Genomic DNA, 26,614 nt, shown 5'->3' on the forward strand with positions numbered 1-26,614 from the left:
ATTTCCCCAGAAATTGTACCCTCTCTAGTTTAAACTGTTGAATTTGCTGCAAAGTATTCTATTTTAGTTAATCGTATTTTAATTTTTACTGCTGCTGCTTTGTCTACAGGCACACTTGCACTTAAGAGACTCATGTTGTTTAAATTGTATATAATATATAATGTGTGCTTCTTGTTTAGGCTACCCACAATCCTTTGGGGGCTATCTTGTTGTTATTATCAGTGACCTATGCACTTTGTAAAGCTCTCTTTTGGAAGTCACTTTGGATAAAAGCGTCTGCTAAATGAATAAATGTAAATGTGAGGTGAGGCTGTGCTTTAAGAAGATCAACCCTCGCAAGGCACCTGGCCCAGACGGCATTTCAGGTAGGGCCCTCAGGGGCTGCAAGTGGATCTTCCACTTCCTGACGGGGAGGCCACAGGTGTTGAGAATCGGTGACCGCACCTCATCTGTACTGATCACCAACACAGGCACCCCCCAGGGCTGTGTGCTCAGCCCTCTCCTGTTCTCCTTGTTCACTCACGACTGTGCGGAAATGCACAGCTACAACCTTCTTGTTAAGTTTGCTGACGACACAATCATCGTGGGTCTTATCTCTGACAGTGACGAGTCAGCCTACAGAGAGGAGGTTGACACCCTGACATCATGGTGTCAGGACAATAACCTCTCTCTCAACATCAGCAAGACCAAGGAGATGATTGTGGACTATACGAGGCGGCAGGAGGAGGAGCATGCACCCCTACTCATCAACGGATCTGAAGTGGAGAAGGTCAGCTGCTTCAAGTTCCTCGGGGTGAACATCAGCAACGACCTCACCTGGTCTGTTCACACGAACAAGGTGGTCAAATCGGCCCGTAAGCGCCTCTTCTTCCTGAAGAAGAAGTTTGGTATGGACTCAGTCATCCTCACTAACTTTAACAGATGCTCTATAGAGAGCATTCTGACTGGTTGTAGTACAGTGTGGTATGGGAGCTGCACAGACAGGGACCGCAAGGCCCTACGAAGTGTGGTCCGTTCTGCTGAGTTCATTATCGGCAGGAAGCTCCCAGCCCTACAGAACACCTACCACACACGTTGCCTAAGGAAAGCCGGCAGGATTCTAAGAGACCCCACAGCAACAGTTCACTGTTGACTAACCAAGAATGTGCTTGACTTGAAAGGAGTCTTGCATTATTAAATAACTATTTTATCTATTTGAAAGAAATCAATTCGATTTTCCACACATGAGGCAGAACTCCATAATGTCAGTCTAGTGAGGGGAAGAGTTCAGCCCCAGTTCAGCTTGCTTGAACAGAAAAGTGATGTCTTACAATGTACATTTGAATACAGCAGCTTTATTCTGTAAGGCATTCAAACACACATACAAACTCTCAAAGTATCACCAAACTAAAATATATCAACAGGTAATATACACAAATGAGCTATAATTCATTTTGATTTAAAAGAAAAATACACAGAAAAGATTAATTGGACCCTTCCTGGCCAGTAAGGGTTAAAGCTTGTCAGATATGAGGACAATCCTTGAACTGAATAACAACATTGAACCCTGCCGGCCCATAGAGGAGGGACACCTGTGTGTTGGGTGAGGTGTGTGTTGGGTAAGGAAGGTAACTGTTGATGTAATCTTCACAGTAAAACAAAACATTTCAGTATTACATAATTTTCATAGAGCAAATGTGCTCCAGAACATAAAATAAAAAAGCAACCAAGGAATAAAATGAGTAAGGCCATTTACAGCCAGAGGAGAGTAGGTGAGGAAGTATAAGTGAAGAGGTCACCTGGACCTCCCAGCTCCACACCCACGTCACACAGCACACTGGACTTCATACCACAACTAAGGACTTATTTTTCCCTGAGGAATAAAAACTCCTACTTATACGGGAGCGTTGTGACACAAGCACACACACACACAACTAAAGATCACAAGCACACACACACACAACTAAAGATCACAAGCACACACACACACAACTAAAGATCAAGTTCTCTGGTCCCACAGAGCAAATAACAACCCCTGAAACATGTCAAGGAAGTCAGGATCATCATTGTAATTATAATCTCTCTCTCTTTCTCCCCCCCCCCATCTCCTCTCCCTCTCCTTCTCCCCTCTTAACCCCTGCTTCCCTGCTCCGATGAATCAGCACATGGGAGGAGATGGATGTTTCAGTCTGGGAAGGGAGGTTGCTTCAGTGCACTACAATGTGTGAAATTCCCCCTGATGTCACAATGTGGATGTGTGACATCAATAGTAGTCCCCCTTCATCTTACTATGACTGGCTGTAGGAGTTGTTTTGGTTTCCATTGGAGCTCTGGTCATTCTCACTAGGGCACAAACACACACAGGGAGATTACAAGTATTTGATTAGACAAAATCAAGAATAAAAATCTAACAATTTGAACGTTTTAGTGCCTGTGTTGCGAGTGCTCTGGACTAGTGTAGAGGAACTTTAGGACGAGTAAAGGAGAGGTTTTGGAGAAGACTATGACAGGTTTAGTCCGGAGGTTTGGCCTGACCTGTTGGGGGGGGGTTTGGGTTTCGGCATCTTGCTGAGCACTGATGCCATCTCCTTCCTGTCATCAAAGTTCTTCCATTGGTCGTAAAGCTTAAGGATCACCCTGATAATCTCCAGGATCTGCCAAATTAAAACGCAGTCAACAGGTCACACAGGCCTAGTTAAGATAATTTTATACACAGTTTTGCTGAAAATAGTTCAGAGACAGTTATGTCCATGATACCATTGCTGAAATCTAATATTTTCTGCAAAGTCTTGTGGATTTTCAACAACAAAAAAATGAAGGGTTTTGGATGATACAGAAATCCAGCTAAAGGTTAAAACTCATTGGCCCAAAAACCTTTTTCTGAGATGACTATTTCTTAGAAGGTTTATTAAATCGGTATTAACCTTCTGTGCATGCAGAGCTCCAGGGTGTTTCTAATCGGTAGGTCCTTAGGGGGGGGGGGGGGGGGCTGATGCTACACTGGGCTGCCTGGAACCCCACTCCCCAGGGGTGGCGCTTCTGAGGGATATCCCAAGTGCTACTGCTATGTTAAATGGCGGACAGCACATTGGCTGCATACCTTGCACTATCCTGTACTTTCTAGTACACTTTCTTATTCGCTTACTTGAATTTGGTATGAATCTCCATTTTCCAGGGTTTTATGTTCTCCTTTGTATTGTATTTTATGTGAACCCTGGCCGCTAAATAATCCCCCTAGTCGGAAAATAAAGACACTCTGAAACCTGTATCTTCTTACTTTGTCCATGTCGACTGACAGCTCAGCGAACCACTGCCTGGCATCCTTCTGCTGCACCACACAGGCCACGTGCAGACAGGCTGGTAAGAAGAGGGAAGATTATTAATGTAACACCACAGCATTTCACTACTATAATTACAAGATCCAAGTCTTACCAAGTGCGATCATGAATGGAGGATAGAGGAGGCAGAGATCTGTCCTGTAAGTGTCGTTCACTATTCTCCTGAGGAGAAAACAGAGGCTGCCAGTGACGCCTAGTGTAAACCCACACAGGGTCAGGGGTCAACCCACATCCTGATCATCATTCAGGTACAGAGGAACAGAGTACGGAGCCCCCCCCCCCTCACCAGGCCAGAGGCAGCAGCATGTCCTCCTGCCCCATGTCCTGCACGTACTGCAGCAGCGGCCGGTACGGGTGGAACACGATCAGGCAGCAGTCCTAGAACAGGGCCAGAGTTATTCCTGAACCTGTGTGTGCATTTCAGGACTGTGTGTGTTTCAGGACTGTGTGGATAATGTGTGCATTTCAGGACCGTGTGCATTTCAGGACTGTGTGGATAATGTGCGCATTTCAGGACCGTGTGCATTTCAGGACTGTGTGGATAATGTGTGCATTTCAGGACCGTGTGCATTTCAGGACTGTGTGGATAATGTGTGAATTTCAGGACTGTGTGCGATTCTGGACTGTGTGGATAATGTGTGCATTTCAGGACTGTGTGGATAGAAGATATATCCATGGATGATCAAGAATCTGAAGTGATGACATTAGTCGGATGGGTGGTCAGGACTCACCATCAACTCCAGCAGGTAGAACTCACACTCCAGTATCTATGGTGACAAGGAGGAAACAGGAAGCATTAGAAGACAGGATCGATCGTTTCGCAAACCTAGCAATTTTGGCTTGAGTTTGAAAGCTCAAGCCAACAGCTTGACAGCTGTGCGATGATGCTGGAGAATCACAGCATCCCTCCAACTTGATCTGAACAGTGTGAATCATCTGTCCCCATCTCTCCTCACCGGGAGACGCTCTGGGACAGGCGAGAAGTTCGGAAGGCCCCAGAGGGTTCCTAAAGACTCAGTGGAGACTAAATTACTTTGTGCTGCCTTCACAAACACTTAGCAAGGCCTTGAGAGGCGCGGACACACTCACTCACCACCGAGCTGGTCACCATCTCTCGAGGCAACGGGAGCTTTTCCACAGCCGTGAGAACAGCAGCTGTGGAATGTGGCATCTGGGCAACATTGAGGTAGCTATTCTGCAGCTCAACACAGACGCTCAGCCATACCAGCCTAATGTACCACACTATATCACTATGGAGACAGGGAGGATGTACTCGATCATTATGGAGGCATGAAGTGAGGCAGGGCCTGTTTGTAGCCTGTGGCAGCACACACCAACACTACACTAGTACTCACATGGTTCATTCTGTAGGGAAACTCCTTTGGGAATGCGTAAGAGAACCTGGTTTTCACTGTAAGGAAAAATAAATAAAAAACATCACTCAGACCACCATGCTTCCAGAAAAATCCTATTGGCTCCTAGTGTGCACAGCAGGTCTCACTCTCACCCAGCAGGTCTCACTCTCACCCAGCAGGTCTCACTCTCACCCAGCAGGTCTCACTCTCACCCAGCAGGTCTCACTCTCACCCAGCAGGTCTCACTCTCACCCAGCAGGTCTCACTTACACACAGAAGTAGCAGCAGAGATCAGTCTGGTGTTGGAGACCACGCCAAACTCCTGCAGGGAATAATACATACCCAGACAGAGGAACATATAATTAAAGCAAGCAGCCTTCCACAACACATAACACTTCCCCACACTCACTAAGCCTATTCACGGTAAACAAAGCCTTACAAACAATCATTTTAAACCCTGTAGGGAGGTTTTACCTCCACTTTGGATGCCAGGAACACGCAGGTGGGAGCCATAAGCACAGGGTCTATACTTTTCAGTGAGTATCTGAGAACAGAGAGAGATGCAGACACTGAGATATTACACACCAACGCGTCATCAGCAAGCTAACTGGTATAGTAGCTCAGTGTTACTGCAGCCACCAGCTCACCTGGCATAGAAGCGTTTGAAATAGACGGTTGCCGTGGCAATGACTTGCTGCCTCAGCTTCAGGTGTTCCCCCAGGGCCTGGATGACTGGGACAGGACAACAAGTCAAACCCAAATACACAGGATGACGAGTCAAACCCAGAGCCCTATTACCTCAGATCCATTAACCTCCCTACCAAGTGGATGGGTATAGCTGTGATAGAGCATTTGACCCCAGATCCCATCATCAGTTCAACCCCACCCATGTTACATTGCTTTTGATAAAGGCGTCTGTTAAAGATATTCCATTCTTATTTTATTTAATATCTTTGGAACCCAAACATTATGGATGCATGTCCGTGACATGCCTGTCTGTCACGCAGTGTTGCTATGGTTACCATTGGCAAAGAAGATCTGCAATTTCCAGTATTCCTCCTCTGTGAGGAATTTCATATCTTTCTGCCGTTCCTTTATTAGGTCCTGCTTGTCCAGAACCCACTGCAGGCTGGAGAATGGGGACAATACTTAATAATGAACACGTTAGACAGATGGACAGACTCATTCTTGTACAACTGTATTAAACGGACACTGTGACTGAGTAAACACGTCTTGAAAGAAACACGACTCTGATCAAATTACTCCTTATTAGGGATTCAGACTTGCTAGCTACAGTAGCTAATATGTATACGCTAACACAGTAAACACTCATAAACCATTTAGCTAGCACTAGTTAGTTGGCTTACGAAATACTTACGCGTTTTCATTTATTTGTATTGTTAAAATAACAATTCATGTGCGTACGATAATATTAAACTGAGACGGGTGTTGTTGTCATCGATGAAAACCAACAAACACAGCCAAGTTCGCTTGGCTAACTAGCTATCATGCTAACATGATGTAAGGGGATGGGCATGTTTGAGTTGGATACTTACTAATGCGAACTCTGCCAGAAGTTCCCAGCCATATTTCAGGAGTTGGGGAAAAAAAATACTTCGAATATTTTATAACAAAGAAGTAAACCGCGAGAAGAAAGTAGTGTAAAAATCAACTTATGTAGCAGCTCAAAACGGTATCTGGCCACCGTGTTGGTATACTTGGTTCCGGAAGTTTTGTTCCGGTTAGAAGTTCAGTCTGGCGATTTAAAAGCAAAAATGCTAATGAAACAGCCCCTTGACTCCTTCTACCACATTGTTAATAATTGCATACATTTTGTAATTCTGTAGACCTAGATTGTCTGGCTTTAAGAAGATATGAGATACCTTCCTAAACATAGACCTTTTGGAAAACATGTTTTTATATCGTGCCGCGTATTGATAATAATTTATTTCTTGTTTACTAAGACCAGACAACAGCAGGGTGTTCTCTATGTTCAAACTCGTGGTTTCTCTTCACATCTTAAGTAGAATGTCACCCTGTGCACCTGCCACTTCTATGCAACCCCCTCCCCTCAGTATGAACAAGCAGAGTATCAACTTTCCATGAGTAATGAGATTAAAGCTGAGTTGGGCAAGAGCGTTTTTCAAACAACACAAAATAGTCTTACTGAAATGAACCACGCCATAATATATGAAGTAAGGCGTGAGGATAGGCCTAACCTTAATGTATCACCGAAAAGGGAAGTAATTACCTCCGTTTATGGATTCAATTATTAAGACTCATTCAACCCTCTAAATATAGGCCTACTACTTTAATCTCCTTACGGTGCCCCGATAGATATTTTAGTTGTCAGTCAGCCTTGGGATGGGAAGGCTCGACATTCTTCGCCGGTGGTGCGTCTTGCTTTAGTGGGAAGGGCTCTAACTTTGGTATAAAAACACTTTCACCACTCACAGTTGATGTGAGTGATCTGTTTCCCCCTGTTCAGTAAAGTTGCGGATAAACAAGCAGTCAAAATGAGTCGCAGCCCAGAAAGGATGTCGTCTTACCGCCGTCATTTCGAGGGCGCGATGGCCGCCTCCTCTTCCCTCCAGGTGAGAGTCTCCAGCCCCTCTCCCACCCGCAAGGCCGTGCGCCCGCGCTCCGCCAGCTACAACCGCAGTGGGGGATCCCTCGGGCGGAGGACGCTTTCCAACTCCCGCAAATCCCGCATGACCAGGTAACCCAAGAAACCTTTAGATCAAGTGTGTAAAGCCCAGCTTTAGGGCTTATACGACCAATTATCCTTATAATACACAATCCACATGTTGAAAATAACAGTATAGGCACATTTGATGATACAAAAAGTAGTTCTGACATTAAAGGCAGTGATCTGCCCCAATAGCAGTGTGAGCATGAGGGCTTTATGCTTTGGCATGGGGCCGAGCCTGGACCTGGATGCGGCTGCTGCAGAGAGCCAGGCTTTCCTCAGCACGCGCTCCAGCGAGAGGCAGGAGATGATGGCCCTCAATGACCGCCTGGCCTCCTACATTGAGAAGGTGAGACCTCACCCCAGAGACTTGAACCTTGGTCCTCTAAAATATTTTTGTTGGCTCGCCTTCCTTTTTATCTTTACTGTCTTAGTGGCTCAATATCTTTTCATGAACTCATTAAATCATTCAGTGCAACCCGTGCCCACTTTCCCCACCATCCACGTTCTCTAAAACACTCCCCATATGGTTCCTCCTCTTAAGGTTCTAAGGGTTCTGTGTGATTAGAAGTGGTGGGACTGGTCCTTGTTGTAGAAAAAACATCATACTGTTGTAATTATGAAGATGGGTAATGATTATGGATTTAATGAAACTAGTAATCACTTTTTAGTACATGCTATATTATCGGAACCCATATTAGTATACGTTATATTGGAAACCAGATGCAAAACTGTTGACTGATTATTGTTATCCCTAGACAATGGTAGAAGAAACAAAGCCCAAAATATTAAGATCTGGATAATTAGGGTCTGAGTGGGGGAAAAGAATACACGTGAGCTTTCATAAAGGACCAGGAAGCCCAGCTATAACTTGTGATACATATTTGTGGCCTTACGCCCAGGAGCCTTGAGCAACAGGCTGTTCAAGGTCAGAGTGGGCCTAAATTGGGAGATTTGTCTATGAAAGAAAGTACCTGTAATTTGAATCCCCTAAGACTTTGTTTGTTGGAATCTCTGTCACTCTGAATTCCAATAAACACTTTGCGTCAAACTTTGCTGAGTTCCAATGCTGTTTTTAAATTTGTATATTGATCGAAGACATAGAAGATTATTTACAACATCCTGACCCTGGTCCTGATGCTGGCCCTGACCCCTGACCTAGTCTATGTGTTCCTGTTTCAGGTGCGCACGCTGGAACAGCAGAACATGCTGCTGGAGGCAGAGATTGATGCCCTGAAGAGCCGCTTCGTGAAGCCGTCGGGCTTAAGGCAGCTGTACGAGGGCCAGCTCAGGGAGCTCAACAGGATTGCTGAGCAGATGCGAGTCCAGAGGGTCAGTGAACACCAGCTCAGAGTAGTCTCAATCTAACAGTTAATGTTGGTGATAGTTTGTAGTTTCTAAATTGTCCTGAGCAGTAGGTCTGAGGTGTGTGTTGTCTGAGGTGTGTGTTGTCTGAGGTGTGTGTTGTCTGACATGCAGGCTCTGGCTCTGGCAGCAAAGGAGGCCATGTCCGGCCAGTTGGAGATGCTGAAAGTGAAATATGAAGAAGCTCTGGAAGCCAGGAAGAAGGCTGAGATGGAGATCGAAGCTTTCCGCCCGGTGAGACGGAGCGACAGAGCTACACTGGCAGAGCTCCTCCCTTTCACTGCTTTGCCTTTTTTTTACCAGTTAATCATGAACATGGTGCCTCTTGTTGTTCTACCAGTTAATCATAAACACGGTGCCTCTTGTTGTTCTAGGATGTGGACAGAGCAACCTCCGCCCGCATCACTCTAGAGAAGCAGCTGGAGAACCTGGAGGTGGAACTGGAGTTCCTGCAGAGAGTTCATAAGGAGGTACAATGTGAACCCCAGATACAATAAAACCAGTTGTAGTATGTACAGGAGCATTGTTCTCTAACCTGGTCTAATGTGACTGTATCCTATACGAAGCAGCAGGAAGTCTGAATCGTTGCCGCTTTACTCCCCCCTCTACAGGAAATTGAGGAGTTGATGGCCAGAATCTTCTCCTCTGTGGCCAAGGTGGACATGAGCTTTGCTCTTCCTGATCTCTCATCCGCACTCAAGCAGATTCAGTCCCAGTACAACAGCATCGCCGCCAAGAATTTACAGGTACACCCTTCCTGTGCATGATTATAACATTATTACACCGTTTTGTGGTTGTTACACATTACATGTATACCAATCATTATCTTTTGCGTCAATTTGAGTAGATATGTAATGTCCTTTATTATCAGTATGTTTCTGTTTCTCCTGTCCCAGGAAATGGATGCCTGGTACAAGTCAAAGTTTCAGGACCTCACGGACGCGTCTACTAAACATGCACAGAGCGTTCGAAGTGTGAGACAGGAAATTGCTGGTCACAAGAAAGACGTAAGCTTGATCCTTTTTGATCTTACATCATCAAAACACTGACCCTGATCCTAAACAGAGAGAATCGTACTGTGTGTGTAGATCCTAAACAGGGAGAGAGATTTGGAGTCGCTGAGGACAAGGAACGAGTCTCTAGAGTCTCAGATCCGGGATGCAGTTGAGAGGTTCAAGAGGGAGGAGGAGACACTGCAGGTGAGGAATGACGCTTCACAGATCTGTGAGTGTGTGTGTGTGCATATGAGTGTGTGTGTGCATATGAGTGTGTGTGCGCATGAGTGTGTGTGCGCATATGAGTGTGTGTGCGCATATGAGTGTGTGTGCGCATATGAGTGTGTGTGCGCATATGAGTGTGTGTGAGTGCATATGAGTGTGTGTGTGCATATGAGTGTGTGTGCGCATATGAGTGTGTGTGCGCATATGAGTGTGTGTGTGCATATGAGTGTGTGTGTGCGCATATGAGTGTGTGTGCACATATGAGTGTGTGTGTGCATATGAGTGTGTGTGCGCATATGAGTGTGTGTGTGCATATGAGTGTGTGTGTGCGCATATGAGTGTGTGTGCGCATATGAGTGTGTGTGTGCATATGAGTGTGTGTGTGTGCATATGTCTCAAGTTCATGTCAACATTGTGAAATATTTTCCCACAGGAGCGTATTGAGGCGGTGAAGATGGAGCTGAAGGTGACCAAGGAGAAGATCGCTCTGCTGCTGAGAGAGTATCAGGAGCTGCTCAACATTAAAATGGCGCTGGAGATTGAGATCACCACCTACAGGTGACCCACATACACCTGGTGATCAATGGGCCTGGCCTGGTCTATAGGATTTTATTTATTGTTTCAAATGAAGAAATTACTTTTCTTCTTTGACTCTACATGTGCCCTCGCTCACCTCTGCAAAATATAGTAGTTGATATATTGATAATTTTTTATATACAATAAAATACAGTACAGAGATTATTTGACATTATTTACATTTGCATTACATTGTCATTTAGCAGACGCTCTTATCCAGAGCGACTTAAAGTAAGTACAGGGACATTCTCCCCGAGGCAAGTATGGTGAAGTACCTTGCCCAAGGACACGTCATTTGAAACGGCCAGGGAATCAAACCAGAAACCTTCTGATTAATAGCCTGATTCCCTAACCGCTCAGCCGTCTGATCTCCCTTCTGCCCCCCTTCTCCAGAAATATTTACACCATTGTGTATTAGTATTTGGCAGGAAGATTTTTAGATTGTTGGACCACCAGTGTGATTGTCCTGTGTTCCCTGCATCTCTGTATTTGGCAGGAAGCTGATTGAGGGAGAGGACAGCCGTCTAAGCAGCATGGTCCAGAGCCTGACCCTGGACGCCGGTGGTGAAGGAGCCTTGACAGTCAGTGCTAGCTCTGCCTCCCTTGCTGTTGGCTCCACCCCTGATGTCGCTAGCCCCACTATGCTCGCCATGGGGACCAGGGGCAGAGCTGATCTGGACGGGGTTCCCGGTAACGGTTCGGATGTGACGGTGGAGGTGATGTCATCAGAGAGCCAGACAGAGAGCTATGCAGAAGAGCTGACAGAGAGAAAGACAGTGCTCATCAGGTACGAACCCTGATATCCAGTACAAATCCTGACCCTAACACTGATGGGTTCACACCCATAGTCGTGACGAAAACGCAGGGTTGGGGGGGGGGGGGGGGGTACACATCGCCCTGGGGGGGGTCCTTGCCCGGGGCGGGGCTAACCCGAACATCAGGTAAAGATCAGCTGCTAAGCACAAACCACAGGACGCAGTGACAATTAGGTTGATGATTGCCATTTTTAAAAGTTCTAGCTGTTTATAATCATATTATCCACACATACGTGCTCTTTCCTCCCAGAACAGTTAAAACAGATGAGGACACACTGGAAAGGGACACACAGGAGCGCACCATCACCATCTCTGGAGCCGCCCAAGATGAAGACTAAATCAGCACCTCTGGGGTTGGGGTTAGGAGACCAGCTCCTGTCACCAGCCCAGCCTGCATGGCCCAATAACCCAGCTATTTCCTAGTACCATCCAGATCACTGGACAAGTCCATTTGCTTTCATAATATGCTAGAATTATAATCATGCACAAGTATTCAATGAACTTGCCTACTTGTGGCAAATTGTAGATAAATCAACATTAGGCTTCATTTGAAAGAGTGAGGTTAAAAGTGTTGGTGAACTCCCTGCTAGCATTAACTCTGCTGTGTGTCCATCTCCTCTGGATTATCTGCAAACAATAAAAATAAATGCCAAGCAATAATAGCATCGTTCCTGTGTCCTTAGTTCAGACTTGTAGGTTTATTTTCTACAGTTTGCATTCATATAATGAAATGATGAAAAATCAAGTGGTTTTTAGATCAATTTCTCCATGATATACTGTTGACCATAGCAGCACAATCGGCCCTTTTTTTTTTTTTTTTTTATGAAACACAATCATTAAGGTTTATATTGTAATTTTATACCAACAAAATATGAATTAATATCAGAAAGTGTAAAATAAGCTCAATTGAGTAGATTAATCCAGTCTGTAAGAAAAGCCTATTGATTACATTAAATACGCTTACATTGACATGTCCAAGCTGTTGTGAAACCCCTGAAGTGATAGATGACTAAAAGATTGGCACTGCATGTGCTAACATTAGCATAGCTATCATTAACATAGCTATCATTAATTTAGCTCGCATTACAATAGCTAGCATTAGCAAAGCTATTGCTAACCCTACACTCCATTGTGTCCTCATGTGGTGTGGGTGATCGCTCTACTGAGGAGGTTTGGGCTCCTCTCCCACTCCCCCAGCCAGGCGGTGTACTGCTAGACTAACTTCATAAGCCAGGGCGTCTGCACTCTCCTGCAACACACACACACACACACACACACACAATCAGATCTCCTGCAACACACACACACCATCAGATCTGCATCACACACACACACGCACCAGTGTTTCCCACAGATTAGATTCTATTTGTGGTGGACAGGAGCTGAGTCAGACGTTGTCAACATTAGGGGCTTATCCCAAATGTCCTAGTATTGTTTTGATGTTACATTTACATTTATTCATTTAGCAGACGCTTTTATCCAAAGCGACTTCCAAGAGAGAGCTTTACAAAAGAGCATAGGTCACTGATCATAACAACGAGATAGTCCCAAACATTGCATGTAGCCAAAACATGAAGCATACATTGTGAAAAGGCTAAACAAGTGCCAAAAGGGAAGACCCATAAGAGCATGCAGTTATACAAGTTACAAATTAAAACAACATGAACCACAAAAGTGCAGGACTGTACCTGTAGAAGAACAATCAACAGTAAAATATTTCACAGCGAGTACAAGACTTAGCTTTGTTATATCTAACCTAAAAGAGCAACAAGTCACTTAATAAGAGTCATTGTGATCCTGGAGGAAACTAACAAGTCCAGCCAAGCATTCTTAAGTGCTGTTGTACTCCCGGAACAAGTGCGTCTTGAGCCTTCTCTTGAAGGTGGGGAGACAGTCAGTGTCCCTGATGGAGGTGGGGAGCTGGTTCCACCATTGGGGGGCCATGTTAGTGTAAATAAAAGACCTAAATAAAGACCTAAAAATGTTTTTTTAAAGCATTAATTTGAGCGCAATAATTGTTTTAATATACCCATTATGTTGGATTCATATCGTTATATTTGATGAATGTATTTAACTATGACTATTATTATATTTAACATGAATATCACTTTTAGACACCTGGTGCAGAGAATGATGATACTAAGGCCCAATCCCAATGTCCCCCCTAAACTCTGAATCCTGTGAATCCTGACAGACTTACTTGACGTCACCTAGTAAGTGCATAGCCGCGGGAACATATTTTATCAGGGGGGTGCTGGGGCTTTATGTTGCGGGCGGCAGGGACAGACTGGTAGAAAAATAGGCCCTGGACTTCTCATCCAGACCGGCCCACCAGAACCAGCCCTCGCATACGCCAACCACAGCTGCCCTGCTAATGCATGCACATTATGTGTTTGATGTGATGCTAGTCAGGGATTTTGATACTTAATGCGAGCGCGCATAGCGCGCAAGCAACATTTTTGGGGCTTTATTTGAGTGCAAAATAGTTGAGCTGTATGTAAGATAAACATAGCTGTTTTTCAATTGGTAAAACCTTGTCGAGTGAAGGTGATGTCTTTTTGTCTCTCAATTGTTCAGCCCCACCCTTATATTTCTTAGCCTGGTTTTCCATCGTTGTTCTTCTCCCGGTGCTCTCGATGGCCAGTCCGCTACAGCGGAGCTGTGCCGCGCAGCAGCGGTGGTGGATTTTCAAGTCATAGGATTTTTTCACCCGCGGCCATGAGTAAGTGATTGAGTGCAAGAGGCTGCAAGGGCTCAAAATGCTATAAATTGGAATGGGACAGCACCTTGCTCCATTATTGGAAAAATAGTAATGTTGTTGGATCAAATCTGATGAAAGCATATTTAGAATTTATCATCAAAACACAACCTACACACAGTTCTAGCTATATTAACCATTAGTGAGCTTTGTGTGTAAACGTACAAGTTTACTTTTATTTCTAACTATGTTTATATCAGGGTTGTTTTGTTTTTCCGTTCTTCTTCTCCTTGTCATATGAGGCGGGTTAGGGTTAGGGTGAACAGCCTTGGGTTAGGGTGAACAGCCTTGCGCCATTCGGAGCCGTTCAGGGCGCTTCTCAGCCAGTCCCAGGTGTCAAAGTCCTGAGTCTGTGAGGGTGGACATTGGGATTGGTCCTAACCATTCGTAAACTCTGCCTTTTTTTCTGAAGGAAAGAGCTGTTCGTCCTGCACATTGATTCAGAGCGTGCACGGAGGGGGGCTATTCACAGACGGGTGAGAGAGAGAGAACGCAAGCAGGGCAAGAAGGGGCTGAGAATCAATGCGCCGCACGCAAATCTACAATGAAATCAAGTAAACAGTAAAACTTTATTATATTATTATAACTTAATTCAATTTGTGCCAGTCAATTTTTTATTGTGGCGGGCCACCACAAATAAATCATTGTGGTTCATATTGTTTTAATTTGTAACTTGTATAACTGCATGCTCTTATGGGTCTTCCCTTTTGGCACTTGTTTAGCTTTTTCACAATGTATGCTTCATGTTTTGGCTACTTGCAATGTTTGGGACTATCTCGTTGTTAGGATCAGTGACCTATGCTCTTTTGTAAAGCTCTCTCTTGGAAGTCGCTTTGGATAAAAGCGTCTGCTAAATGAATAAATTTAAATGTATGGGAAACACACACACACACACACACACAAGCCAGCTCTCCTGTCTCACCTGATTGGCTGCTTCTGCGTACACCCTGACAATGTCCTCCGTCCCAGACGGCCGTACAAAGGCGCGTCCCTGCCCGTACTTCCTGGCCAGTGAGTCAATGGCTTCCTGTAGTCCTGCGGGGCTCAGCGTCCTCCTCTCAGCGTCCGTGGTGACGATCACCCCCCGCTCTGCCACCTGCAGGCCACACATGCCTGCTGTCAAACACCATGTGTGTTTGTCCTACCGCCGTATTCATGCTAGCAGCGTAGCTCTAGAGGTGTAGAGATACACGTGTTCATGCTAACAGCAGCCTCTACAGGTCCAGAAGACACACACACCTTGACCTTGAGCTGCCTGTTGGGCAGGTCTGTGTAGATTGAGTCCCACTGTTGAACAGTCATGCCCCTGATGGCCAGCACAGCCTCTATCAACAACATGTCTGAGATGGCATCACCCACTGTCTAGAGAAGGAGGGAGAGGAAGTGGGAGTGAGAGAGAGGTAGGTAGAGAGAGAGAGGGAGAGAGGAAGGTGGAGAGAGAGGGAGAGAGGAAGGTGGAGAGAGAGGGAGAGAGGAAGGTGGAGAGAGAGGGAGAGAGGAAGGTGGAGAGAGAGGGAGAGATGTAGGTGGAAAGAGAGGGAGAGGCAAAGAAAGGGAGGGAAGAAGAGAAGAAGAGACAGAAAGAGGTAGAAGTAGACAGAAGCATAATAAAACTGAAATAAGTCATAAAAAAGTCAACAAAACCATCTCCTGGATACATTAATCCAGGGCTCCAGACTAACTTTTTTTACTTGGAGCACAGTAGCCCCTGGCTGAAAATTTTAGGAGCGCAAGCAGAAAATTAAGGGGCACACCTTATATTGACCTGCAATGCATTTATTAATGTAACTGGAGAGGGTAAAATTCAGTGGCAATTTTAGATTGTTTTTAGGAGTGCTCAAGCACTCCTAATATTTTCTTAAATATATTGTTTATTATCATTTGACGCTGGTAGTTCATGAAGAAAAGGGACATCCTTGGTTTTTTCATTCAATATTTTGCATAATAATACATAAATGTATTAATTGTTATCCAGTGAAATTAGGGATTTATATTAGCAAGGGGATTTACGTTTAGCACTTTTGCAAGGCACTGTATTCATGTCACATTCTCATTGGGGGCTGAGCACCCCTATAGGTCTGATCCTAGAATCGCCCCTGCAACGCACCATATAACCTAAGCTCGAGTTTAAATACATTATTTAATGTGACATTACGTACTGTACATGCAAGTCTTAAGCTAAATGACTTAAATTTATGATGCACTTTTCGATCAGTCCTCCGACACCACAACACGACACAGGCAGGGATGCAGTAGCAACGCTAGTGCTAAATAAGTAGGCTATTTAGCTGCTAGGCTCCATGACGCCGGGTAAGAAGGGCTCGTGAAACTGCTCACCAAAAATATCCTAAACTTTCCAAGACTTTTAGCTAGGTTTACAGGTACCTAGCGAAAAATAGCCTGAACTTTCCTAGACTTTAAGGTACGGTACTAATGCAGAAGGAAAGCTGATATCGCTGTCTTTCTAGAACGTCGTATCTATGCGTTGTTGCTAACGTGTGCCGACATTGTGCACACCCAATGAATTCAAAATGTGTAGGTCGCACATGCGCGAGTGCTTGTAAAAAATGCTCGCACTGTCTCAAAAACTGGTCGCAAAATGCGACCATCTGGTCGCAGTCTGGAGCCCTGCATTAGTCCAGGATGGTGAGGTCCTAGCTGGTTGATGAGGTCCTACCTGGTTGATGAGGTCGACCGTGTTCTGGAGCAGGAACGCTGCTCTCTTCCTCTCGTCATTGATGTTGGGGTCCTGAGACAGCTGCAGGATTCTGTCTTCTGCTGCTGCACTGAACAGCACCTGACACACAACCACAACATGACCACAGCATTAGTAGTGTGTACCAGACAGTATGTGTGGGTGCGTGTGTGTGTGTGGACTCACAGTTCCATGGCCGTTGGCCTCAAAGTAGACCCCGATGTGGAACTCCTGAGCTGCGTGGTGGAGGTGCTTCACTCCCGTCTTGGTGCACTTCACCTTCACCTGGGAAGAAAACAAGCACACTTTCATACAACAGCAAAACAGGAACCCAGGTTCTGCCATCCTGCCATTAGATGCATCTATTCCATAAGTACAAATATGCTACATGAGTAGGTATGTTTGTTTGTATATGTGGGTGTGTGTGTATGTGCCTGTGTATGTGTGTGTGTGTGTATATACTGTATGTGTGTGTGCGTGTGTTTCTCACCTTCATGATATTTGCTAGGTAGTGTGTGTGTGTATTTGTGTGTGCATGTGCGTGTGAGTGTGTGTGTGTTTCTCACCTTCATGGTATTTTCTAAGTAGTGTGTGGAGCTCCCATTAGCGTATGCTGTTTGCACCACAGCTATCTGCAGGTCCAGCCCAGCCTGCAGGATCACAGAAGCACAGCTAGATCAAAGAGCTGAACTATCAAGCAGGATTTGGGGTATACAAGGTATCTTCAGGTTTAACCCAGTCTTCATTGTCACAATGGTGGGTCACTTGTTACCGGGATACATTGCCATGGTAACTTGGGTTTAGGAGCAGGTTATGTTCGAGATCACAGATCAACACGTATAAAAGCACCGCCTACCGACCAATTCATTCTTGGAAAACAGAACCATCATTCTTAGAAGCATGAATTGTTAGAGTATTTATTAGGAAGGCAATAGTTAGACCTAACACTAACTTGTTAACACCTGTGTGTGTGTGCACCTGTGTGTGTGTTTGTGTGTGTGTGTGTGTACCTGTGTGAGCAGGTCTTTCAGGTAAGTGCTGATGAGTGTGGCGATCTTGTCTCCATCCAGCAGATGGAAGCTCCCTGCTGAGTCTCTGTAGTAGTAGACGATACGGTCTCCATCCCCGTCAAACGAGCAGGAGCGCTCCCCTGCCCTCATCTCCACACCTGTGGGGAAAAACACACACCTATAGCCTCATCTAGACCTGGAGGGGCAAACACACACCTATACTCTATATACAGGCCCACCTCCTCCCTCTTCTCCACCCTGTTTTCACCCCCCTCCTACTCCGCCCTCCTCCCAGTCCCCACCTCCTCCTCCCAGTCCCCACCTCCTCCTCCCAGTCCCCACCTCCTCCTTCCAGTCCCCACCTCCTCCTCCCAGTCCCCACCTCCTCCTCCCAGTCCCCACCTCCTCCTCCCAGTCCCCACCTCCACCTCCCAGTCCCCACCTCCTCCTCCCAGTCCCCACCTCCTCCTCCCAGTCCCCACCTCCTCCTTCCAGTCCCCAACTCCTCCTCCCAGTCCCCACCTCCTCCTCCCAGTCCCCACCTCCTCCTCCCAGTCCCCACCTCCCAGTCCCCACCTCCTCCTCCCAGTCCCCACCTCCATCTCCCAGTCCCCACCTCCTCCTCCCAGTCCCCACCTCCTCCTCCCAGTCCCCACCTCCTCCTTCCAGTCCCCACCTCCTCCTCCCAGTCCCCACCTCCTCCTTCCAGCCCCATCTCCCCCCTCCCAGCACTACCTGCAGGTGCTTTCTGCTGCATCTTGACATAGTCTGCTCCACACAGGTGGTTAAGTTTCCCGCTGCTGCCGTCGTTGACTAGGGAGAGCTTGAGCTCCCGCTGAAGGTATCTCTCCAGCTCACATACTTTCAGAGCCCCAATCCCGTTAGCCCCATCCACCAGGAGGTGTTTTTGGTCGTCTGTACGGTTAGACACCTGGAGGAGGAGTTATGGAGGTTAGACACCTGGAAGAAGAGGGATTGGTGGATACTTTTCGAGCAGGCAGGTTAGGGTTCTTACATTCTTGGTGAGTTGGATGAAGGCCCGAGACAGCTTCTGGTAGTAGCCCTCAACTGTAGCGTCTCCATAGCGACCCTGTGTGTTCTGACAGCACACCATGTAGTGAAGCTGGGGTGTTGTCACCTTGCCATAATCTAGTAGGACACAAGCATGGACCAATCAGACATAGTCTAGTAGGACACAAGCATGGACCAATCAGTAAGAGTTGAGGAGAACACTCACCTCTGCTCTGACCTCCAAGGGCGGAGACCCCATCCAACACTGCCTGTGATAGGCTATCGCTGCTGCTTCTGGAGAAACAGGACAACGTTTTAAAAAGTAACCCAAGACATCTCCAGCCTTCTTGCATGGTGAAGAACATCCTACTGAATCAGTTCATCTGACTGCGCTGTGTCTCTCTAACCCTCAGGTATAGCTCAGGGGTAGAGCATTAGACTGCAGATCAAAAGGTTGCTGGTTTAAATTTCACCGTAGGTTGCTTTGGAAGAAAGCAACAGCTAATTGAATACATTTGTTATTGGATATAATCACTGGACTAGTAATTTGTACAATATGCCGTGTACAGCCTGGGCTAGATATGTGCAGTATGCCCTTTACAGCCTGGGCTAGATATGTGCAGTATGCCCTTTACAGCCTGGGCTAGATATGTGCAGTATGCCCTTTACAGCCTGGGCTAGATATGTGCAGTATGCCCTTTACAGCCTCGGCTAGATATGTGCAGTATGCCCTTTACAGCCTGGGCTAGATATGTGCAGTATGCCCTTTACAGCCTGGGCTAGATATGTGCAGTATGCTGTGTATAGCCTGGGCTAACATGCTGTAAACAGGAACGTGTACCTAGTGTCTCTGCCCAGGAACACACTGGCCTGCTGGTCCATGCTGATGGCTTCTCTGTCGATGACGTCCTCCAAAACTGCAACGAGTGTGTCTTGCTCAGCGTTGGCCAGCGCGGTGGCGTAGCCTTCCCATGCCGGGGCCACCATCTCCCCCATAGGGTCCACCAGCTTAACCCCATTATCCTCCTGGACAGATGGAGGGAGGGAGGGGATGAAAGAGAAAGGTTTTCAGAGAGAAAAGGAATAAAACAAAATATAGCTATAAGCAGCGATGCGGGTTCCTGTGCAAAATAGGGAATATTATAAAAATGTACATTGTAGAAGGTCAAGAGTTGGACAACAAGAGAGCAGTATGACTTCATGTTTGGCAAACAACAACAGGCTGAATGGAAATTCAAACTCAAGAGCATAAGGTTGCAAGTCAGCCTCTCTATCCTCTCTGCTACACATCAACTGTTGAGTTTATATGAATAGAAAAGGCAGAGAAATAGCTTTGGTCAGCTTTGGGACCAACAGCTGTAATTCAGTCATCTTTTGACATATCAAGGTGAAATTGCATATGGTACTATGGTTCAGAATGATGTCATCCTGTTCAACCAAACAGAAAATCTGAATTATGACAGGCCCAAAGGCTGTGAACGAACTTGAAGTCTTAGCCCATTGAGCTATTCTCAGTGTTGTATATTGTTGTGGTCAGTTACTGTATAAAAAAGTAATCTGTTTCTCCTGTGGTAAGCGTTGTTAGATTCGGCCAAAGTTTAAACAACTCTAATTCAATCATATTTTGACATACCATGTGAAATTGTTTATAGTACTTCAGAGTGATGTCATCTTGAACCTTATTAGGTTTGAAAAACAATAAGTCAAAATTATATTTGATTTATTGACACAAAGATATTGAGGTTAGGTGGACATTTACATAAATACACCCCTTTCAGCCATGTTGAAAAAAGTTCAAGTCGATTGGATCTATGGTTCATGACGAGAATGGTTTTGAAGGTTGTACCAAATTTGGACAGTACAGCAAAATCATGGCGGACCTTATGGGTCCTTGAGGCTTTTTGGTTACCCATGAGAAATAAGGCATGTATACCAATTGTCAGGCATATGGAGTAATGGGCGCATGGGCGTGGCTTATAGCGCCACCTATGGGCATACGTGGGCCATTAGCAGTCTGGGAGTAGTGAGTGACCTGTTGTATCATTGGGCCAAATTTGAAAAGATCGGGCCAAGGACTTTTTGAACTATTGAGCCATTTCACAGAAAAGATTAAAAACAATAAGAATACTAACAAAAACAATTTCCTCCTACCAGAGAAACCCTACAAATAGAAGGATGGAGTAGTAGAAATAGAACAGTTCACTGGAAACCAAATCAATAGTTGAAAACCTTCCTTTAAAAATACCAAGACACCCTTCTTAGCATACCAACTCAGCCCAGGGACAGATACCATGCTCTGCACTACAGTACTTTGTGGTCATATTACTATATTATTCACAAGATCCAGTAGTGATAGAGGAAGGGTTGCAGCAGACCTCAGGGTTGTGTGACGCGGTGACCATGACTCCTATGGTGGCTCGGGTCTTCCTGGAGCGCAGTGTGGCCAGCAGGCCCATGCGGAACATGACGTGGTCCAGGAGTCTGGCGCTGGTCCTGAACCCTGCCGTGCCGTACTGCAGCACTAGGCCTTCTGGCTTGGTGTGGAGAGCGGACTTACGGGATACTTCCTCGAACTGCGCCATTCCTGACAGACGGTAAAGGAGTGACAATGACTGGTTGAGACCTAGGCTTACGATACTCTTCATCATCTCTCTCAGACCTTGGTGTAATCTTATTAATAAAGGTTTGCATTTCTATTACCGACACCACCGTTCATTAGTGTGCTTGCCTTTCAGGGGACACAAGTCTCACGCATTCGCCGTAAGACTCACGCGTTTCAACCATTTCTCACGCAACACCTTGAGATAACTTAACCTGCTATGTACAACTAATGGACGAGGCAAAGGCATACGGAGGGAAGCTTTCTGATGAGTTGATAGTTGTCTTGAGTTATACTGAGATAAATTTACTAGGGCTGTGAAATGATTAAAAATTGTAATCAAATTAATCACAGGTTTCTGTGGATTAATCATGATTAATCACATATTACCGGTTTTCCGAATTTTTGTCATTAGTGTGCGTCTTTGATTTTGCGGTACCTTGATGTTCGAGTCACCCGTTGCCACTCGCAAAACTTTGGTGAACCCCTCGTCCTCAACAATATCAATCGTCTACAGCTTTTTGCAATACATTTGGCAACTGTGCTAGTCACCTTGTCACAGACAGACTTAGTGAGGGCCCTACGCTGTTCAGTGAGGGTGGTTTGGCGCGTTCTACTTGAACTCCCCTTGCCGACCAATGCATGCTTCGCGTTGAGGTGGTATAGGTTACTTTAGGCTGGTATTGCTTCGGTGAAACAATAACATTCAGTCATTTAGCATTCAGTCATTTAGCAGACGCTCTTATCCAGAGCGAAAACGTCTTCCCGCAGAGCAGGGCTCCAGACTGACTTTTTTTACTAGGAGCACAGTAGCCCCTGACTGAAAATTTTAGGAGCGCAAGCAGAAAATTAAGTGGCACACACGTTACATTGACCTGCAATGCATTTATGCTTAAGCACTCCTAATATATATATATTTTTTTCTTAAATATATTGTTTATTATCATTTGATGCTGGTAGTTCATGAAGAAAGGGACATTCTTAGTTTTTTCATTCAATATTTTTATGCATAATAATACATAAATGTATTAATTGTTATCCAGTGAAATTAGGGATTTATATTAGCAAGGGGGTTTACGTTTAGCACTTTTGCAAGGCACTGTATTCATTTCACATTCTCATTGGGGGCTGAGCACCCCTATAGGTCTGATCCTAGAATCGCCCCTGCAACGCACCATATAACCTAAGCTCGAGTTTAAATACATTATTTAATGTGACATTACTGTACATGCAGGTCTTAGCTAAATGACTTGAATGTATGATGCACTTTTCGATCAGTCCTCCGATACCACAACACGATACTTGCCGAGTATAACAGCGCAACAACTCAAACACAGGCAGGGATACAGTAGCAACGCTAGTGCTAAATAAGTATTTAGCTGCTCGGCTCCATGACACCGGGTAAGAAGGGCTAGTGAAACTGCTCACCAAAAGAACGAAGGGGCACCCACTTGTCTGGCAGATTAAGACATGTTCGTTGGAACCTAGCGAAAAATATCCTAAACTTTCCAAGACTTTTAGCTAGGTTTATAGGTACCTAGCGAAAAATAGTTTCCTAGACTTTAAGCTACGTTATTAATGCAGAAGGAAAGCTGATATCGCTGTCTTACTAGAACGACGTATCTGCAATGTTGCTAACGTGTGCTGACATTGTACACACCCAATTAATTCAACGTTTGTAGGTCGCACATGCGCGAGTGCTTGTAAAAAATGCTCGCACTGACTCAAAAACTGGTCGCAAAATGCAACCATTTGGTCGCAATCTGGAGCCCTTCCGCAGAGTGTGCATCACTTTGGTTTTATTGGATGTTCCATCTTAGTTTTTTTGGAACACGAACTTCTCATCCAGAAGTTACAGATTGGGTGGAATTGTGGTTATATTATGTTAAATGCGTTAAACAAAAATAAGGAATTAATCCTGTAATTTAATCATAACGCGTTAACGCATTATTTTTCACAGCCCTAAAATTTCGAACTGGCAACCTTCAGATTACTAGCCCAATGCTCTACCCGCTTAGCCACCTGACTCCCTAAATGCCACACAGTCAATCAGTTCAGTAGCTCGTAAGCTTCTGGGAGATAGCTAGCTAGCTAAAACTGCAAACAGACAGCTGCAGAAAGGCTTCAGGCATACGCCAGGGTGATAACATCCTATGTAGCTAGCTATTAGAGCCCGACCGATTTATCGGCGGCCAATATTAGGCATTTTCCAAACTATTGGTAACGGCACTGATAATGGCCAATACTTTTATTTTGTATTATGCCTTCACAATACAAACAAACAATCAAGGTCCAAAATCAAGGCTCATAATGGCCGATAAATGAATATAAAAAATAATTTAAAAACGGACGAAACACCCTTCAACCATGTTATGAGTGTTGGCGTTGTGTAACGGGTATGTAACGTACGTGGTCTTGCAAGCTCTGTCAGAGGTATCTGGCCAATGTTCGCCCCCACGGGGAGTCGAACCTGCCACCTCTCGACTTCCAAAAGCAACCACTACCAGCTATGCCAAAGAAAAGCTAGCTATTCAATGGCCCATTACATACTTGAGAAGTGAGTTTCACACCGGTTACAGTTGCATAGTTTGTCCACCAGAGGGCACTCTACAACATCCCTGTTGGCAACACTTGTGTTTAGAACGCCACAAACCCTACAACCAGCTGATCCAGCCAGTCGGGCAGAGTTTTAGGGAAATCTGTTTATGTTTTGTTAAGCGTTTCTGATTATTTTTATTTTTTTATATATATCAGCCGATATATCGGAATATCGGATTTTAAAACACCAAATATTTGTTTCAATATCGGCCTTAAAAATCCTTTATCGGTCGGGCTCTACTAGCTGTTTCCAGGTTGTGATATCAACCCCTGTATTTTCGCCCTTTGTACTGGTTAGGTCTAGCAATCCGACACAGCAGTAGAGCTATAGCTAGTTAGCTCAGCTGTTCAAGTTACTTACCGGTCCGGGGGTCAGGTCTGAAGCTAGGAGCAAAACGGAGCACAGCCAGCTTCTCCAGGTGAGCAACATGGTACATTATACCTGCCAGGATTTGCTATTCTGTAACTGATATGCAGTTATCCAAAGCACCGGATATGTCAGCTGGTTGCCAGCTACCATACTACCAGTTAGCTAGCCTGGGTTGTCAGCTTTGTTTTCCCTGCTGTGTTGAGCTATTGTAGTGGGACTGATTACTGATTAATCTCGGGTATTGCATGGAAGGGATTTTATTTTTTTGGTAAACCTTGAATGCATCTTTCAAGCTGTTTGAAAGGTGAGCTATCCCATCAAACATTTGGAGAAAGAAAATATTTTTTATAGGTGGTAGACTACATTGAAAGGATTTGTTGCGACCAAATCCATTGATTCAATATGCGATCGATAAACAATACGTTTGAAGGTGATACAGTAAAACATATGTGTCAGCTGGGGCTGCATCGGACGCAACACCTCACCATCTCAGTTTCTCATAAAAGTGCATACATCAGGGTACAGCGTCTGCAATGATACTGACAGCATTGAGTGAATGGTCAAAGTAGCTGCCGGAATGCCTATTAAATGTATTCATACTCAGCCTGTGAATGATTTAATCTGAAAGAGTATCAATGAAACAGTTTCTCTCAACTAAAATAAACCGTATTTTGTTTTCAATATTATTTTGTTGTAACTTACTTAATGCCAGTTGTGTGAGCAAAACTGTTGAGGGACGAAAAACCTTCCGGGTAACTGCGACGTGGCTGAAGTTCCTGATACGTCACATAACTCCGCCCCAGCAAGGCAAAACGCTGTGATGCACAAAGACTGACAAATTGAATCTGTTTTAGGTGATAATCTTTTAGGTGACCTACAAAGAAAACGCTTGTACTGAAACAGCATTGAATACTTTTTTTTCTTAGACTTTCAAAAGGTCCAGCAGCACAAACATATTAGCAAGCAATATCCAACCTACTGGTCTTGCATGCCTCAAATAACCCCGTCCGTTTCAGTTGCCCGGGTGGGTTAGAGTTAGTAGTTAATGTCCACTTCACACACAATTCATACTCAAGTTTTGTAGTCTGCCACATGCATTCTGGACAATGTCTATAATGATCGCTTATTTCATATTAACATCGTTTCATAGACACTCCGACTATTTGCGTACACATTGTGTACTCTACTGTACAGGCAACAGTAGTGAATTTGGAAACAAACTCAATTAACTGTTGGTGCATAATGATACTCGTGCTTCTGGTAAGCGCAGTGTAGGCTACCTTCACACTGGAGGAAACTAGGAAGCTAGGACTCCTTTTTCCTAGCCACTTTTAATCGCCGCTGATTTAAAACCTGCACAAAAGCAAATGACAATGTCAGAATACATCCGTTTCTTTAGTCACGGCTGGTCTACACACCTCCCAGCCATCCTGGATAGTCCCCTTTAAGAACGCGCCTCGCGGTCACTAACAGGATACGGTAAGATACCGTAGGCTAAGTGTTTGTTAACGAAGTCATCTGACTATGTGTATATACTGACACTGGGAGAGGAGAAGGTAGATATAATATAGGCACTTACATTAATAAATAAATAAACAAATGAGTCAGTGGAATTGAACAATACATTTTCTCGAGCATCTCTCCAATAGCTATCCTTTAGGTTGCTCGCGCCAGCGTCAGAGTTGGTGACCGCCAGAGGGGGAAAGGCGCACAGCTACTGTCGACAGAGGAGAAGGGCAAAGCATCTCATTTGGACTCCTCATCCTGAAAAAAGTCCGGAGTGTAGATTATAGCCTAGTTCACGAGCAGCCGGGCTCACGTCGCGTCATTACTGAAAAACCGTTATTTAGATAGCACTGCATTCCACCCGTGCTTGTCTTTTCTCGTGTATTCCGTTGACTTAGGCGAGGAAGCAATTGGCCGTCTATCCAATGCAAGGCTACTGCTCGAAGGAATAGCCTAGATTTGAATTGAGGTTGAAGACTTTACCCAAACCATTCTGACGTGCTATAAAGCGCCACACTGTCGTAAGAATCCGATTTAGTTTTTTGTTATTGCTGTGGGGTGATAAAATAGATTTCACGGCTAGCGTAGTGTTACGTAAGAGTCGCTAGCTTTATCCAAGGTGCTGAACTGAACGGAAGCCTAGCTTACTAAGGGACACGACGAATATTGGCCATCTTGCGTAAGTCTGTCCATGTGAACGCACACATATGTAATGTAATGATTTGAAACA

General features: G+C 45.1%; 4 protein-coding genes across 23 annotated transcripts in view; 2 read left to right on the forward strand and 2 right to left on the reverse strand.

Annotated features, from left to right (window-relative positions):
* Positions 1-1,314: 1,314 nt before the first annotated feature.
* On the reverse strand, positions 1,315-6,692 carry ccnc (cyclin C). Its single transcript, XM_084700080.1, has 12 exons — positions 6,229-6,692; positions 5,695-5,801; positions 5,320-5,404; positions 5,147-5,216; positions 4,943-4,994; positions 4,673-4,728; positions 4,049-4,084; positions 3,604-3,695; positions 3,412-3,479; positions 3,257-3,336; positions 2,515-2,633; positions 1,315-2,322 (listed from the first exon to the last, which is right to left on the reverse strand). The coding sequence occupies exons 1-12, from the start codon at positions 6,258-6,260 to the stop codon at positions 2,268-2,270; spliced, it is 852 nt and encodes a 283-aa protein (XP_084556206.1). The 5' UTR covers positions 6,261-6,692; the 3' UTR covers positions 1,315-2,267.
* Positions 6,693-6,930: 238 nt separating this feature from the next.
* Positions 6,931-11,997, forward strand: ngs (notochord granular surface). 2 transcript variants are annotated; one of them, XM_084700078.1, is made up of 11 exons: positions 6,931-7,391; positions 7,557-7,710; positions 8,544-8,693; positions 8,841-8,960; positions 9,101-9,196; positions 9,338-9,472; positions 9,623-9,733; positions 9,815-9,925; positions 10,380-10,504; positions 11,019-11,309; positions 11,588-11,997. In XM_084700078.1, the coding sequence occupies exons 1-11, from the start codon at positions 7,189-7,191 to the stop codon at positions 11,673-11,675; spliced, it is 1,584 nt and encodes a 527-aa protein (XP_084556204.1). In that variant the 5' UTR covers positions 6,931-7,188; the 3' UTR covers positions 11,676-11,997. The 2 variants fall into 2 exon arrangements, with proteins under 2 accessions (XP_084556204.1, XP_084556205.1); XM_084700079.1 differs by having other exon boundaries at positions 11,593-11,997.
* Positions 11,998-12,005: 8 nt separating this feature from the next.
* Positions 12,006-26,006, reverse strand: pgm3 (phosphoglucomutase 3). Of its 4 annotated transcripts, XM_084700073.1 has the most exons (16): positions 25,958-26,006; positions 25,659-25,731; positions 25,081-25,209; positions 24,370-24,450; positions 21,187-21,395; positions 19,653-19,837; positions 19,038-19,105; positions 18,816-18,949; positions 18,536-18,731; positions 17,801-17,958; positions 17,357-17,440; positions 16,977-17,075; positions 16,773-16,892; positions 15,335-15,457; positions 15,018-15,191; positions 12,006-12,586 (listed from the first exon to the last, which is right to left on the reverse strand). In XM_084700073.1, the coding sequence occupies exons 4-16, from the start codon at positions 24,443-24,445 to the stop codon at positions 12,497-12,499; spliced, it is 1,716 nt and encodes a 571-aa protein (XP_084556199.1). In that variant the 5' UTR covers positions 24,446-24,450; positions 25,081-25,209; positions 25,659-25,731; positions 25,958-26,006; the 3' UTR covers positions 12,006-12,496. The 4 variants fall into 4 exon arrangements, with proteins under 4 accessions (XP_084556199.1, XP_084556201.1, XP_084556200.1 ...); XM_084700075.1 differs by lacking the exons at positions 24,370-24,450; positions 25,958-26,006; XM_084700074.1 differs by lacking the exons at positions 25,081-25,209; positions 25,659-25,731; positions 25,958-26,006 and having other exon boundaries at positions 24,370-25,054.
* Positions 25,984-26,614, forward strand: part of LOC146287598 (clathrin coat assembly protein AP180-like) — a 38,905-nt gene continuing 38,274 nt past the window's right edge. For 14 of the 16 annotated variants that reach the window (XR_014758469.1, XM_084700058.1, XM_084700059.1 and 11 more), the window contains exon 1: positions 25,985-26,563. The gene's annotated coding sequence lies outside the window, so the exon portion shown is untranslated. Of the gene's footprint in view, positions 26,564-26,614 lie in introns of all 16 variants that reach the window. The other 2 variants (XM_084700070.1, XM_084700062.1) reach the window with 1 other exon arrangement.

The sequence above is a fragment of the Hypomesus nipponensis genome, chromosome 6, assembly GCF_054491055.1.
Source record: "Hypomesus nipponensis isolate SF chromosome 6, ASM5449105v1, whole genome shotgun sequence".
NCBI classification, from domain to species: Eukaryota; Metazoa; Chordata; class Actinopteri; order Osmeriformes; family Osmeridae; genus Hypomesus; species Hypomesus nipponensis.

Excerpts from the sequence above, each read along its gene's own strand:
- ccnc (XM_084700080.1), bottom strand. The coding sequence starts at position 6,260 with ATGGCTGGGAACTTCTGGCAGAGTTCGCATTA. Across the intron at positions 5,802-6,228 it reads TTCTGGCAGAGTTCGCATTA|CCTGCAGTGGGTTCTGGACA; the intron begins GTAAGTATCCAA and ends CCCATTCTCCAG. Across the intron at positions 4,995-5,146 it reads TCCTGGCATCCAAAGTGGAG|GAGTTTGGCGTGGTCTCCAA; the intron begins GTAAAACCTCCC and ends TATTCCCTGCAG.
- ngs (XM_084700078.1), top strand. The coding sequence starts at position 7,189 with ATGAGTCGCAGCCCAGAAAGGATGTCGTCTTACCGCCGTCATTTCGAG. Across the intron at positions 7,711-8,543 it reads TGGCCTCCTACATTGAGAAG|GTGCGCACGCTGGAACAGCA; the intron begins GTGAGACCTCAC and ends TTCCTGTTTCAG. Across the intron at positions 9,926-10,379 it reads GGGAGGAGGAGACACTGCAG|GAGCGTATTGAGGCGGTGAA; the intron begins GTGAGGAATGAC and ends ATTTTCCCACAG.
- pgm3 (XM_084700073.1), bottom strand. The coding sequence starts at position 24,445 with ATGTACCATGTTGCTCACCTGGAGAAGCTGGCTGTGCTCCGTTTTGCT. Across the intron at positions 21,396-24,369 it reads CAGACCTGACCCCCGGACCG|GAATGGCGCAGTTCGAGGAA; the intron begins GTAAGTAACTTG and ends ACCGTCTGTCAG. Across the intron at positions 12,587-15,017 it reads ACGCAGAAGCAGCCAATCAG|GAGAGTGCAGACGCCCTGGC; the intron begins GTGAGACAGGAG and ends TGTGTGTTGCAG.